Source organism: Nicrophorus vespilloides, unplaced genomic scaffold, assembly GCF_001412225.1.
Source record: "Nicrophorus vespilloides isolate i.1.1-1 unplaced genomic scaffold, Nicve_v1.0, whole genome shotgun sequence".
In the NCBI taxonomy this organism is placed as follows: Eukaryota; Metazoa; Arthropoda; class Insecta; order Coleoptera; family Silphidae; genus Nicrophorus; species Nicrophorus vespilloides.
In genome coordinates, this window is record NW_017095662.1 from 25,328 (window position 1) to 41,701 (window position 16,374).

At 30.5% G+C, this 16,374-nt stretch overlaps 1 protein-coding gene across 2 annotated transcripts in view; it reads left to right on the forward strand.

Moving 5' to 3' along the window:
• Positions 1–15,519, forward strand: part of LOC108559187 (adenylate cyclase type 3-like) — a gene marked incomplete at its 3' end in the record, with an annotated part of 27,350 nt that extends 11,831 nt beyond the window's left edge. For both annotated transcript variants that reach the window (XM_017916370.1, XM_017916361.1), the window contains 4 exon segments: positions 8,806–8,955; positions 9,006–9,121; positions 12,851–12,962; positions 15,392–15,519. In XM_017916370.1, the coding sequence (XP_017771859.1) occupies positions 8,806–8,955; positions 9,006–9,121; positions 12,851–12,962; positions 15,392–15,519 (506 nt within the window).
• Positions 15,520–16,374: the final 855 nt, after the last annotated feature.

Here is a 16,374-nt window from a genome sequence, read left to right on the forward strand (position 1 = left end):
ACATAGGTTAGGTTTAGACGGAATACTTTACAGTTATTTAGGTTATGTTAGATTTAGGATTCGCACTAATTTTGTTATGTTGATTATGTTAGGATATATTAAAAATTTGATTTATATCGATATAGGACAACAATTATTGATGCGTGATGATTTTTAAATGTACTACTAACTAATATCTGTTTACAGTTAGTTAGGTTAGGTTAAAGTAATAGTGTTATTAATATTTTAAGTTATATTGGTATACTTAAGCCAAATACAACCAATGCTAGATCTGGATTAGTCATGAAATGTATGATTAGGTTAATTTTTTGTTGATATTTTAACAATGAGCTGTGATTATTTATCTTAAGATACTGTAGTTTTTCGACTGTAGTTTTGAAGTTTACATTTTGTGATCAAATACAAAGCTAATGAGTAGATGATTTGTGTCGGATTCTGAATGCTATTGAATTAATAGAACGTTCGGAGGTGACTGGAGCGAAGGATGAGGATGACCGCAGGTCCTGGCCCTGGGCATTGTTATCAATCACACATTTCGCGACTCAATGGGCGCTAACGTGTGCAGACCGCACACATGCACACTAACACACATAACTATTACTAAACCCATCATCATCATCATAGCAGCAAAGTGGTTTGCATTCCCAGAACCGATGGAACTGAGCAGTTTGATGAAGCGACGTCCGAATGCACACACACACATACTTCTTCATCAGCTCTCGTTCTGCCATCAACAACGAAATTCCCTCATCCATCCCCCAGTTTCGCTGTTTATCTGCCTGCAGCATTGCTTTCAATCAATCAACGAACATACACAAACACACAGAGATAGTCGATAGAGAGGTTTCACTACAAAGAACCAATTTATCGAGCATCCCTTTTTTGTTATTCACTCTTTTTGTTTCATCTACATGCATAGTGGCGGTATCAAGCCTTTTATCTATTCATCCGTTCATCACTTCCAAAAACAACCCTTCATGTTGTCTTCACATTGCAACATTAACGTAATTAACACAACTAACTAACTAGATTTTTTTTGGAATTAACAAAAAAATAATGATTCCACCTTTTATTATGTAACTCAGTAACCAAGAATGCTATTTACGACTATGTATACTCTAATTAAAGTAAAAAAATCATAATTTAATATGCTTATACTGCGGCCTTTGTAACATTTTTCGTTTAGTTGTAATATGCTGTAAAAGTTGGAAAAAAATGGACTTAAATTTACAATATAAATTGTCATAAAAGTGTCTTCACGTTTTATAGCATTATGCAATAAGCATACACGTTAATTAACATTATGAATACTTAAATTAAAGTAAAAAATACAGGCTTTAATATGCGTATACTAGTAGATTTATATCTATTACCATTTGGTTGTTATACGCTGTGAAAGTAGATATTTTTAATTAACAAAAAATCGATGATTCCACCTTTTATTATGTAACTTATGGACCAAGAATGGTAATTACGACTATGAATACTCTAATTAAAGTAAAAAATATATAATTTAATATGCTTATACTGCGGCCTTTGTAACATTTTTCGTTTGGTTGTAATAAGCTGTAAAAGTTGGAAAAAAATAGACTTAAATTTACTATATAAATTTTCATAAAAGAGTCTTCACGTTTTATTCCATTATTTAATAAGCATACACGTTAATTAACATTATGAATACTTAAATTAAAGTAAAAAATACAGGCTTTAATATGCGCATACTAGTAGATTTATATCTATTACCATTTGGTTGTTATACGCTGTGAAAGTAGATATTTAATACTCTAATTAAAGTAAAAAAATATATAATTTGATATGCTTATACTGCGGCCTTTGTAACATTTTTCGTTTGGTTGTAATAAGCTGTAAAAGTTGGAAAAAAAAATAGACTTAAATTTACTATATAAATTGTCATAAAAGTGTCTTCATGTTTTATTGTATTATTCAATAAGCAGAAGCGTTAATTATAACTATGAATACTCAAATTAAAGTACAAAATACATATGCGTATACTAGTAGATTTTTTTTTAATTAACAACTCATCAACCAAGAATTCTAATTGCGAATATGAATACTATAATTAAAGTAAAAAAAATCATAATTTAATATGCTTATACTGGGGCCTTTGTATCATTTTATTCACTCTTTTTGTTTCATGTACTTTTATCTATTCATCCGTTCATCACTTCCAAAAACAACCCTTCATGTTGTCTGCGCATTGCAACATTAACGTAATTAACACAACTAAACCAATAACAAAAATTGAAAAAGTTAACATTAAGATTTGAAGAATTAATTAATTAATTAATTAACACCAAAGTTAACACAAAGAAAGCTAAAACACGTGAAGTCATCGGGGATTGAAAGCATCAATTAAGAGGTCGTGATTCATGAAATTACATCGCGTTTTTCGTATTACTTTTTTTTTTTTTGATTTCCTTTCTGGCTGATTAGACGTTCGTTCACCGCTTCTTTCTTTATTTCTCACTCTTTTTCACCTATGCATTCCGTGTGTTTTTCTTTCATTCTTTTGTGTTGCGCATCGTAAATTCTCTACCCCGATGTGGTGCGGTTTTCGTACGTGCTGCGGTTCGTTTAAGGGTGGAAAACCGAAATTAATTATGTACATTAGACACGAACGAGAAACATTCGTTCCGATGGAAATATTCCGTTTTCTCACATCTCACGACATTGATTTTTGATCAATCAAAACATAAGATAAAAACTTAATTTTTCACATATTTTTTGAAAAGTTCATAATTTTACATAATGTTTTTGATGATTCAGTATTCTTCGACTATATTAAGATTTTGATTAAAAAAGAAACTGTATTTTTTTTATAAAATTTTAATGATTTTGCTTAAAAACACGTAAACTGTCATAAAAGAAGTGTTACTACTTCATTTCTCAGCCATTTCGAATCTCTTAAGGCTATGTTAGTTTTCATTTGATATTTACGAAATATTAACTATTAAGTTTTAAATATACAAAAAATATTAATGTTTTCGTTCATTTTTCTAACATTTTCTTAAAATCACAAAATGGTTTCAAAGTTGCTCATAAATTTGTATGCAATCTTTTCCTTTAAGATAAAAGAAGCTAACGACATACAAAGAGACACACACACACCCGGTTCTCCGATCGAAACCATCAATTTTCGGGTCGCTAATCCGGATTTCCGGTCAATTAACTTTAGTTGTCAGGAAACGACGTTGCGAGCTTCCGATTTTTGCACTCGCCGATCATGTGAGCGTTGGAAAAAGGGCGATCCGAAACCGGTGAGGTGTCTACCCTTAAGTATCTCATATTGCTTCCTCCCATTTGATCATTTCATCCACTCTCTCTCCGTTTTCTTACATATTTTTCTTGTCATCATTATAAACGGACATTTTAATATCGCCGACTTGATTACAACGGAAACCAATTAGCGCAGATGCCACTCAATATTGTATTACGCTTCCACGAAAATTTCGCAAAGACTAATTTCGTTCCACTTTCGACCTTGTACCACATCGTCTGAGCTTCTTTTTTTTTCATTATTCTTTCCAAAACTTTGCTACATAATAGCTGACAAAAGTTTCCAGAAAAGTTTCCTTTTCCTTCGCATTGATAAAACCCCTACAGACTACTTGATTTCAAACTTTAATCTGTTTGTCGCATATAGAAACTTCGCATTCTTTGCAGCTTCAATTTTTATTCCACTTTTTTATGAATTTCATAATAAACATAATAGTTAATAGACAATAATTAAGTTTTTGAAGAATAAAATTGCATCTTCAAGTTTTGTTGTATTACTCAATAACCATTTAAGCTATGTACCATTATTAATACTTAAATTCAAGTAAAAAATACAGGCTTTAATATGTGTAAAAAAAATCGACTCAAATGTACAATATAAATTTTCATAAAAGTGTCTTCACGTTTTATTGCATTATTCAATAAACATGAACGTTAATTAACATTATGAATACTTATCTTAAAGTACAAAATACAAGCTTTAATATGCGTATACTAGTAGATTTATATCAATTACCATTTGGTTGTTATACGCTATGAAAGTAGGTTTTTTTTAATTAACAAAAAAATCAATGATTCCACCTTTTATTATGTAACTAATGAACCAAGAATGCTAATTACGACTATGAATATTTTAATTAAAGTAAAAAAAAATCATAATTTAATATTCTTATACTGCGGCCTTTATATAATTTTCCGGTTGGTTGTAATAAGCTGAAAAAGTTGGAAAAAAAAATGGACTTAAATTTACAATATAAATTTTCATAAAAGTGTCTTCACGTTTTATTGCATTATTCAATAAGCATACATGTTAATTACCATTATTAATACTTAAATTAAAGTAAAAACTACAGGCTTTAATATGCATATACTAGTAGATTTATATCTATTACCATTTGGTTGTTATACGCTGTGAAATTAGATTTTTTTAATTAACAAAAAATCAATGATTCCACCTTTTATTATGTAACTAATGAACCAAGAATGCTAATTACGACTATGAATACTTTAATTAAAGTAAAAAAAATCTTAATTTAATATGTTTATACTGCGGCCTTTATATCATTTTCCGGTTGGTTTTAATAAGCTGTAAAAGATGGAAAAAAATCGACTGAAATTTACTATATAAATTGTCATAAAAGTGTCTTCACGTTTTATTGCATTATTCAATAAGTAGAAACGCTAATTACAATTATGAATACTCAAATTGAAGTAAAAAGTACAGGCTTTAATATGAGTATACTAGTAGATTTATATCAATTACCATTTGGTTGTTATACGCTGCGAAAGTAGATTTTTTTTGAATTAACAAAAAATCGATGGTTCCACCTTTTATTATGTAACTCATGAACCAAGATTGTTAATTATGACTATGAATACTATAATTAAATTAAAAAAAATATAATTTAATATACTTATACTGCGGCCTTTATATATTTTTCCGGTTGGTTGTAATAAGCTGTAAAAGTTGGAAAAAAATCGACTGAAATTTATAATATAAATTGTCATAAAAGTGTCTTCATGTTTTATTGCATTATTCAATAAGCAGAAACGCTAATTACAACAATGAATACTCAAATTAAAGTAAAAAATACAGGGTTTGCTATGCGTAAATAACTAGAGATGGATCTATTACCGTTTGGTTGTTAGAAGCTGTAAAATTTGGAAAAAAAAATAGACTTAAAATTACTATATAAATTGTCATAAAAGTGTCTTCACGTTTTATTGAATTATTCAATAAACAAAAACGCTAATTACAACTACGAATATTCAAATTAAAGTAAAAAGTACAGGGTTTAATATGCGTGTATAACTAGATTTGGATCTATTACCGTTTGGTTGTTAGAAGCTGTCAAAGTGAAACTAATTAAATTTTATTACACTACTAAATAAATCACGTATATTAGTTAATCAAGGTTAAATCAGAAATTAATTAATCTTTAATCAAAGTATAATTTAACGGTGTTAATAACGTCCGAAGAGAAAGTGGTCAGTATTGGATTCCGGTGTAGAAATTTCCATTAAATATTTATCCTGCACTTGATGTTGGCGACGACCGACGACGACTAATCGATATTATTCAATTCCGGCCATAAATATTTGAGCTCGGAAAAGAGGCGAGATTAAAGCCTGCCTGCAACATTTAGCGCCGAGTTTAGAGGCTGGCTTTTTAAAGCGGATATGCAATTTCCTAGATCGACACACCAACAACAAAAAAAATATGTATGGGTAGAAAAAAGTAAAAATATTTCCGCACTTTCCACAGCGTGTGAAGAACAAGGAGTAGAAGAGGGAAAGCGAGAGAGAGATGGATTTAGATTGAGTGTGTGTGGGGAAAGAGATGAAACTTTTGTGCATTCTCGAGGCTAAGGTCAAGAGTTCAGTTCAGCTCTATCGATTCGCGTCTTCAGGAAGCTTCCCACTCGTAAATCTCCCATCGAATGCTAAACACTATTTAGCGCGTCGCGAAAATCGTTTAATTGATTCCTGTATGTACACATTATTTATTTACGTCCTTATATTTCAAGGATCAACTTACAAATTTTCTACACTAATCATTAATTGTAATCGTCTTATCTTCGAATCCTTTTGATCCTTCTCATTTCAAATCCTGATTCACTGTAATTAAGTTTCTAGTAGTTTTCATTTTTCTTTCATCCGGATTAATATCAAAGACGTGAGCCTTTTTCCAATTACGTCCGGCGTACCCCAAGGATTCATACTTTGACCTATGATCTTTCTTAACTTCATTTTTTTAGTTGAAAAATGACAATTTTCAAATACTTATATAATGGAGATGTATTTTTTTAAGTACTTGTAAAGTAACGTGTCAAGTATATTTCACTTTTCGAATTACTTGCAACGTGTTGATATAAAGTTTTTGTTCCAAATTTAATGATTTATGCAAATAAAAATTTGCCGAGTTACACTTACTTATTAAGCGTTACATGACAAGTTACTTGGTTATTGTTTGAAAATCAAAATTATTAATGTAAAGTAATAAAACCTTAATTTCAAATCCTGATTCACTGTAATTAAGTTTCTAGTAGTTTTCATTTTTCTTTGATCCGGATTAAGATCAAAGACGTGAGCCTTTTTCCAATTACGTCCGGCGTACCCCAAGGATTCATACTTTGACCATTCATATTTCTTAACTTCATTTTTTTAGTTGAAAAATGACAATTTTCAAATACTTATATGATGGAGATGTAATTTTTTTTAAGTACTTGTAAAGTAACGTGTCAAGTATATTTCACTTGTCGAACTACTTGCAACGTGTTTATATAAAGTTTTTGTTCCAAATTTAATGATTTATGCAAATAAAAATTTGCCGAGTAACACTTACTTATCAAGCGTTACTTGACAAGTTACTTGGTTATTGTTTGAAAATCAAAATTATTAATGTAAAGTAATAAAACCTTAATTTCAAATCCTGATTCACTATAATTAAGTTTCTAGTAGTTTTCATTTTTCTTTGATCCGGATTAAAATCAAAGACGTGAGCCTTTTTCCAATTACGTCCGGCGTACCCCAAGGATTCATACTTTGACCAATGATCTTTCTTAACTTATTTAACTTGTTCTTTTAACTTGTCGAACTACTTGCAACGTGTTGATATAAACTTTTTATTTCAAATTTAATGATTTAGGCAAATACGTTTCAAGTAACTTGTCAAGTAACGCTTAATGTGTAAATTTAATGTAACTTTACATATTAAGCGTTACTTGACAAGTTACTTGAAAACCAAACAACATAATAGTATAACAACATTAGACAATATAACATTTTTTGTTCATGAACCGATATTTCACTATAAACTTTAATATTCATCAGTCTATCATCTAAAACTATTCGAGTTATGTGTTATATGTGATATTTCCACACGCCTCGAGCGTTCGAACGGAAATGGTCGGTTCCGAATCGAGATGGAAATTCCTTCAGTTTTCGCCCGATAGGAAAAGCGAGAGAAAACTTATTACGCTCATCCATTCGAACCAACTAATTATCTAGCTCCATTTCGACGACGACGACGACGACGAAAGCTCATGAATACTTAAATTAAATTTTGCACAGGAATCCCGTTTTTCCAACGCAGCAGTATCGATCACATCAAATACTTTGCAAAAGTTTTTCATCACTAAATTTGTTTCATTGCATTTCTCCCCAACGATTACATAAAAACTTTCAACAATATTTCTTTCCACAAACACAATTTTATTGATTATTGAACTTTGCAATAATTTTAATGTAATTTACTGTCAAAGTTGAAGAAAATAGTTTTAAGCTTCATAAAATCGAATCAGTTTTCTCAATCATTTTACACGACACAATAATCAATGAGTGTGCAAATTAAAGCTAAATGTTTGGCCTTTCCAACGTGTCATCTGCAATATTTGTAACTATTACAGTTTTCCTGTAATTTACTGTCAAAATCATCAATTAAAGAACAAACTTGAAATCTGTTTTAACGCGAAATAAGCAAGGGAAAATGTGTAAACTGGAACATCAGAGTAGGCGCCCTTCATTAATTCCGCCTACTGGTGGTTTTGACGCCCTTCTGGAAGATTCCTTGCGGCTGCAGACATTTCGCACTAATTGGACGAAGGAGATAATCCGAAATAACGTAACCTTGCACGAAACACGCGAAAACGCAAAATTTCTCAATCAATACCAAAAACGTATTTGCTTTTGCTTTTTCCGTTCACGTTTACAGTTTTTCCCCATTTGGTACAAGGTAGAACTATTTCAGGCCGCATGCAAATAAACTACATTTTCATTTTACTAAAACTTTCGAAATTAGATTTATCAAGAAATTTCAGCAATTTTCTAACAAAATTTTGAATAATTATGTTGATCAAGTAATTGCGGTCAAGTAATTTCGATAGGAATGAAGAGATTTGAATAAATAATGGAGGAAGAAGGCCTTGGACTGCGAAGGAAATGAAACAAGAAAAAAAAAACAAGATATGAAACGGTGTGGAAATTCGATATATCGATTTTGGTGATATTACGAAGGGAAAACCTTTGCTTAACAACGAAATAATAACAGAATGTGTCGAGCCACAAAGGTGATGTAATAATTACAGCTCGTGCAGCACTTTGTCACTATTTTTATAATCTAATTGCTTTAACTATAAAATTATATTCAATAACACATAAAAATCGTGTTTTTTCATTACATTTTTATTACTCGATATAAGAAAAGTTCTAAATAAATTTGTAATATGATTGTTGAAGTTTTCCCATTTAATAGTTAGTATATTTCTTTGAAATCTTGTACATTTTCAGCATATTGCAAATTGTATATTGCTGTTGACCGCCAATCTTCTGGGTTTAACGTCGTACTTTGTTGAGGAGAAGCAGCAGAGAAGAGCTTTCTTAGAGACGCGACAATCATTAGAGGTGAAACTCGTAATTGAAGAGCAAAGCGCTGAACAGGTGAGTGGACAAAAAAAATTGCTCGAAGAGAAATAATTTGCGATTTTCAGGAGAGGCTTTTGCTGTCCGTGTTGCCTGAGCACGTCGCAGTTCAGATGAGGCAGGATCTGGACAGTGCGGATAGTCAGTTCAAGAAGATCTACATGAGCCGACACGAGAACGTCAGGTAAATATTTGCACAGATTGTTAATTTAATTTGCAAATTGCGCTCGGCCTGAGATTAATTAATGAATTAATTATTAATTAACTCGAGAAAACTCGGAGATTTAGGAAAGTTTGTTAATGAATGAGAACGAATGCAAATATAGTAAAGTTCTTGTTAATTGAAAATATTATTCAAGGAAATTTGTAAACATCTTTTGAATTCAATTCATGATTATACAAATACTTCAAAAATTAAGAGAAAATTATAATTTCATGTATTTATTTTTATTTTTATACGAAATTTGTCTGCAATTCTTTATTTTTATTATCGCAATATTACTTAAATCATGAGATAACAATGTAAAAATAAATTTTGAAAAAGTTATCCAATAAATCTGTATAATTTCTTTCTTTTCTTAATTTTTTCTTTATTACCAATTCTAATTTATTTTGTCTACTTTATAAATGAGAAATATGTAAAGTTTTGATTGTTACTTTCTATATTACAAAAAAACGAGAAAAAATAGACAAAACATATAAATATAACAGACAAATAAAAATGAAAAAAAAAGTTAGTAAATGCAAATTAAATGATAAAAACTAAAAATGTATAGAAAATTAGTCTTAATTAGTAAGTATATAGTACAAATTTTATGAAATAATTAAGAAATGACTCACTTAAAACTCGTTTATAAATGATTGGGCGGATATATTTGCCGTATGTCCGCAAATGCATAAAATAAGGATTGTTGCTAATATAACTCTTATTTTCGTCTTCTTTTTATGAAATTGTCAAGTTTGGAATGTTAATATTTCATTCAAGCAATCAGTTAAAATCTTCTATTTACATGAAGAAGTTGAAAATCGAAACAGTTATTTTCCACAAACAAGTCAAATAAATATGAAAAAAAGTTAGTAAATGCAAATTAAATGATAAAAACTAAAAATGTATAGAAAATTAGTCTTAGTTAGTAAGTGTATAGTACAAATTTTATAAAATAATTAAGAAATGACAAAAATATATTTTCTTTCTTATTATATTTTTTTTTTAACTTTTCATTATTTTTCTATTTTAATTTGTTCCTTTTTACATTATCTGTTTGTTATGAATAATTATAATAAAAATCTGAAGAAATTTATAAAAAATAGGTATAGAATATAAAACGTTAGAGACAAATAAATATTAGAAATATCTTTCAGAAAAAACTTCTAAAAAATGAATTACATGAATCAGGATATAAAAGAGCAGTTAATAACTTAGTCATGTTTCATAATAAAGCAATGATGCAAATAAATTACGTACTAAAAAAGAAACATCCAATTAGTGATTGAAAATTGGTAAAATTTGCAGCCAGAAAATTCGTTTCAAAATAAGAGAAGGCTTGATAAATAATCAAATAATGTGGCAATGAGAAGAATAAATGAAATACGTTTAAAACAAAAAAAAAACAGTATCGAATGTCCATCCAATTAGTGATTTGCAAATTGGCGAAGGTCCCAATTCGCAGCTCGCAAAATTGGTTTAAATCCTCTCCGCCGATAGGCAAAATTAGTTCTACATCGCACGCCGAAACATCGATCTGTTATTGCGACGTCCCTCTAAATCACTTATAACAAAACCGTTCGACCCAAAACGTATCTATTATGCAATATTCGCATCAATTCAATGAGAGAATTATACAATTATAAACGCAACAAGATGTATGCGTTTATTCACGAAACGAGCGTTATTAATAATTTGTACTATGATTTTTAATTTATTGTAAATAATGGAAGTAAACAACTGACCCAATTACGCGAGGAACGGAAGGGCACGTTCAGAATCAAGCCTGTTTACGTTACATAATTCACGCTTAATCTTGCGGAAGAGAGAGATAGAAAAAAAAAGTACCCCTAAAAATACGCTCACTGAATGCTAAATATTTCATAAATTTTTACAATATTTAGTAGATGCAGCCAGTTTTTTTTTTAATTTTGTACACGTAAAACGCTGAAGAAATACGTTTATATCATTCTAGTTTCGTTTATTTATAATGTGAATAAACTGAAGAAATTAAGCAAAAAATATACCTAATTTTGTAATGATAGAGAAATGTATAAATATAACAGTTTTAATTAAGATTTTTATTGTTGGAGATTATGTTAAAATCGTTGGATTATGATATGATCGATCATCCAGATTGAAATAAATATTTATGTAGTAAATATTATAGGTTTGGAGTGGTTTTATTAAGTATGAAAAAGGTCGGTATTGAATTACGGGCAATAACAGTAATAAAAGGCGCAAAACACGGAGAATCCCTCCGGGGGGGAGTTGAAAATGAGGTTACTGGTTTACACACAAACACAGATTTCTTTACTAATTAAATAAATATGTTTTTTTTTTATTCAGTCTGGGGTGCGTTTAACCGCAGGCGATTTTCCGAGCTGATAAAAGGAAAACTTTGTTTGCGTTCTTCCTGCTGTTTTTTTTGTTTGTTGATGATCTGAAGTGAAAAGCATACAATCGATACTTTAGTAAATAACTAAATAGAGTTAATCAGAATCAGTTTCTTGTGTACAATAGAAACTAACGTCAAAAGCTTCGTCTGAAAAAGATTAGTGGCGCCTCACTTAAAAATCCTTTAGGGCGGATATATTTGCCATATGTCCGGAAATGTACAAAAAAGGATTCTTGTAAATATAACACTTATTTTGTTGAATTTTCGTCTTCTTTTTATGCATTTTTCAAGTTTGAAATGTTAAATAATTACACAATTGATATTTTATTCAAACGATCAGTTAAAATCTTCTATTTACATGAAGAAGTTGAAAATCGAAATATTGACTGATTCTCTCTCGTAGATACATTAAATCGAGAAGAAATTGGCCAAAAAATAGAGAAAACATACAAATATAACACACAAATAAATATGAAAAATAAGTTATTAGTAATTAGTCTGATTATTACATAAATAATGATCTTAATTAGTGTATAGTACAAATTTTATAAAATAATTAAGAAATTTTTTAAACTTTTCATTATTTTTCTATTCTAATTTGTTTCTTTTCACATTATCTGTTTGTTATGAATAATTATAACAAAAATATAAGGAAATTAAAATTTAAAATTACTTTATGAAGGATAGGGCGGATATATTTGCCGTATGTCCGCAAATGCATAAAATAAGGATTCTTGTAAATATAACTCTTATTTTTTTGAATTTTCGTCTTCTTTTTATGCATTTTTCAAGTTTGAAATGTTAAATAATTACACAATTGATATTTTATTCAAACAATCAGTTAAAATCTTATATTTACATGAAAAAGTTGAAAATCGAAACGTTGACTGATTCTCTCTCGTAGATACATTATTTTCCATAAACAAATTAAGTTGAAAATTGAAAAACTGTTTGAAAAGTTTAGATAATTTATAGATAAATATATAGATCAATGAAATAAATTGCACTTTTCTGTATTGAATCTAAAATTTATTCAGAAAAGAAGTATATAACATAAAGAACTAAAAAAACATAAGTAAATATTGCTGCGAATGATAAATTGCGTGTATTGGAATTCATGAGGTTTTCTCTTCCCTCGGGACGGCTTTTATCTTATTTTCGCTAGAGTGGTGTTCTCGAGATGCCTCCATTCCAGCAGCATCGTCTTTTCAGCGTTGTAAATTCTTCCCGAAAATTTACTACCCACCATCATATGGTGCATACATTCTATTTTACTCATGCAAAAAAAAACCGTATCTTCCTATTCGCAGCATCCTCTATGCAGACATCGTCGGATTCACGGCCATCTCATCCACTTATTCCGCCCAGGAACTGGTCAAGATGCTCAACGAATTGTTCGCTCGTTTCGACAAACTTGCAGACGTAAGTAACTTTAACAAATCTACATCCAACAATCATTACATAAAGTATGAGTGTAAAAAGAATGTTCAATAAAAGAGAATCCGAACATTTTACAGCTTAAATCTCAATTTTGCTATAGGAGTACCGCAAGGATTTATACTTTGTCTTATTACATTTCTTTTTTTTTTATTTTATTTCAACTTTTCTTTAAATCATTCATTTTTTTTTCAAATCCATTTCAAATGGTTTTCAGGAATAGTTCCTCGAGGAAATGTACTTTGTCTCAAATATATCAAAAAACTGAAAGAAATGAAAATATTGCTTTTTCTATCATAAAATTAGTTTAAGTACGAGTGTAAAAAGAATGTTCAATAAAAGAGAATCCGAACATTTTACAGCTTAAATCTCAATTTTGCTATAGGAGTACCGCAAGGATTTATACTTTGTCTTATTACATTTCCTTTTTTTTTTTAATTTATTTTAACTTTTCTTTAAATCATTCATTTTTTTTTTCAAATCCATTTCAAATGGTTTTCAGGAAGAGTTCCTCAAGGAAATGTACTTTGTCTCAAATATATCAAAAAACTGAAAGAAATGAAAATATTGCTTTTTCTATCATAAAATTAGGTTTTATACAGACATTTCGAACATAACGTTGTAATGACTTGGTGATCAGGGCATTAAGCTCGCGCGTACATCTGAGTAATTACTGGTCCGCATCAAATTTGCTTAATAATATTGATGGTGAAAAGCAATCTTCCATCCAGCATGCTCAACGTTCCGAAACCTTCATCTTCTCTCCGTCTCCTTCACTCTGTCACACCTATCCACGAATTTCCCCATCTTCGCGCATTCCAAAAATTCCCAACCCTCCTCACTTCATATTAGTCTGAAGACAGTGACATCTTCATTAGCGAATTCCAATTACAATATATATATATACATCAACATGATACTTTACTTAACGATACGCTTTAATTTTTAATCAATTAGGAAAGGGGATGTTTCAAGCTAGATTATATAACCTCAATGTTACAGCAAACTAACTTGTGTGACATTGAATTATTTTCCAGTAAATTTAGTTAAATAACTTTAATGTAGTTTAAATGAGCTTACGTTTCATTGCAAGAGTTTGTATAGGTTAGGTTTATAATGTAGGTTATATTTAATTGGGTTAGGTAATAAATTGATTTTAGGTTAGGTTAGAGTAAACATCTTATCTAACTGAAAAAAAACTTATTACAAAGTAAACTCTTAAGATAATGTTACAATAAACTTTAGGAAAGTTCGCAGACACGGGTGTATCTGTAATGTTTCGTAAGCATAACTAAATTTTTGCGTCTTTGTCTTCGGTGACGTTCCAGTTGATGTGTCTGGCAACTGGATCAAGTGGGAATTAGTGCACTAGTTCGAGCGCTAGACGTGCCGCATATTAATCCTGGAAAATTGATTTTCTCAGCCTACTACGTGTGTATGAGTGTAAATACATATATAAAACACTAGAGATTATTAAAGTTCATAGACACACACAGACATAGTCAGAGCACTCTAGAAGTTGTCGTCCTCGTTCCCTCATCTAATGAACGAAAACTAATTACATCGCATCCTCCGAGAGTACACGAGAAAACTCAGGAAATAGTTTACCAAACTTTAATATCATTATAAAACGGCCTCAGACATAGTTTTTTTTTCTCTCTTATCATTCATCAAATTGTTCACGCTCCGAATAATCTTCATTAAAATCATTTTTCATAAAAATTATTCCCAATTTCTTTGATTGTAAATTTCCTCAAGTTGTCGGAAAGAAGTGATGCATTTGCTTTGATTCTGAAGTAAACCGATGATATTTTATACGGATGGAAAAACAAATTCGCTCGCTTCACTTGTTGCCAGGAAAACGTCGCCAAAGGAAAGAAATATGAGATGCATTTTCTCCACTTTTCGCCTGCGAAAAATAAATGTTACGAGACGCAAACCTTTTAAATTACCGTCGCTGCGGATATACGTTTTCCCTCATCCTCCACTTTCCTCTTCCATCACTTCTTTCCCGATATGGAAATCGCGCGAAACCCAATTCGGAAAACCCATTGGCATTTCCAATTTCGTAAACAGCGCGATTTCTCTTCATCTGCGTCAGTTCGCACGATAATCAAATAAGAGTGGGAAAGTTGGTTTTTTGTTGCTGGTTATCTATTTAAACGAAATAATTGATCCTAGTTCTCCTTTCTAATCATAATTTAACATGGAATAGGACAAAGTACATTACCTTGAGGTACTCCAACTTAGCAAAGTTTTTCAACTAAAATATGCCTTCAATTAACAAATATGTAAAACTTTGTAAAGTATACATTTTCAATATGATTAGATCTAATAAGAAATAGGACAAAGTACCTATCCTTGGGGTACTTCCCTTGACTTTCGAGGATTTAAAATGAACTTTTCCTTTGCAGAAATATCATCAATTGAGGATAAAAATCTTAGGAGATTGCTACTACTGCATCAGTGGAGCTCCTCAGGAGAGACCGGATCACGCCGTTCTCTGCGTCCATATGGGTCTTTCCATGGTAAAAGCCATCAAGTGAGTACAGTTTGAATCAAGCAAAAACCGAATAAATTAGCTTCGTCAGAAAGAATTAGAAGCAAAAAAAAACCTAATCCTTATTATATTTTTCCATATTCTTTCATTTTCTCATCATGAAATATGCATAACTCAATTACAGTATAAAAGTTTTTCCCTTCGACGGAAAAGATGTACATTTTTTCTTTAACTCTCTTTTCTTTGTTTTTTCTTTCTTTGGCGGTGGAAAAACATGTTTTATTAATGCTTCGAGAAGAATCGTCTCTACGTGAGAACGTGCTCCGGAAAATTGGAGACTTGTTTATTGTTTTTTCTGTGGAAATTGTTTCATTTCGGTAAATGATTTCCCCAGACTTGTTGTTGTTGTTGTTGTTTCAATTAATATGGGGATCGCGTGTGCTGTTTCCAGTTCGCAGTTTGCGATTGATCCGATCGTGATGATTATTATGTGCGATTTTAATTGGGTCAGAAGGGCCTTCCTCTTCTCGCGCTCACATAAACATTTCGTTGATCCATTAAGTTTAGTTATATAAATTCAGCACGCAAGTTTATATCTTCATGTAGGATAAGAAATTTACGTGCAGTGTTATACAAATATACGAAACACAGGATTTAGTATGTACTAAACTTTTGAATTAGGACTAAATACTCTACCTTGAGGAACAGCGTTTTCCAAACTGTGAGGAGCGCCGAATATTAGTAGCAGTGAGCAATTTTTCAAATATCTGCTAAAGTATAGATACATTCCTGTGCTCTTATCCATATTGATGTAATACGCGTTCGAAGTTGAAAAATTGCAATTAGAAAGTTCAAAAAAAGCAGTGTTTTCACATTTGATTGATTTACTCGAAAACT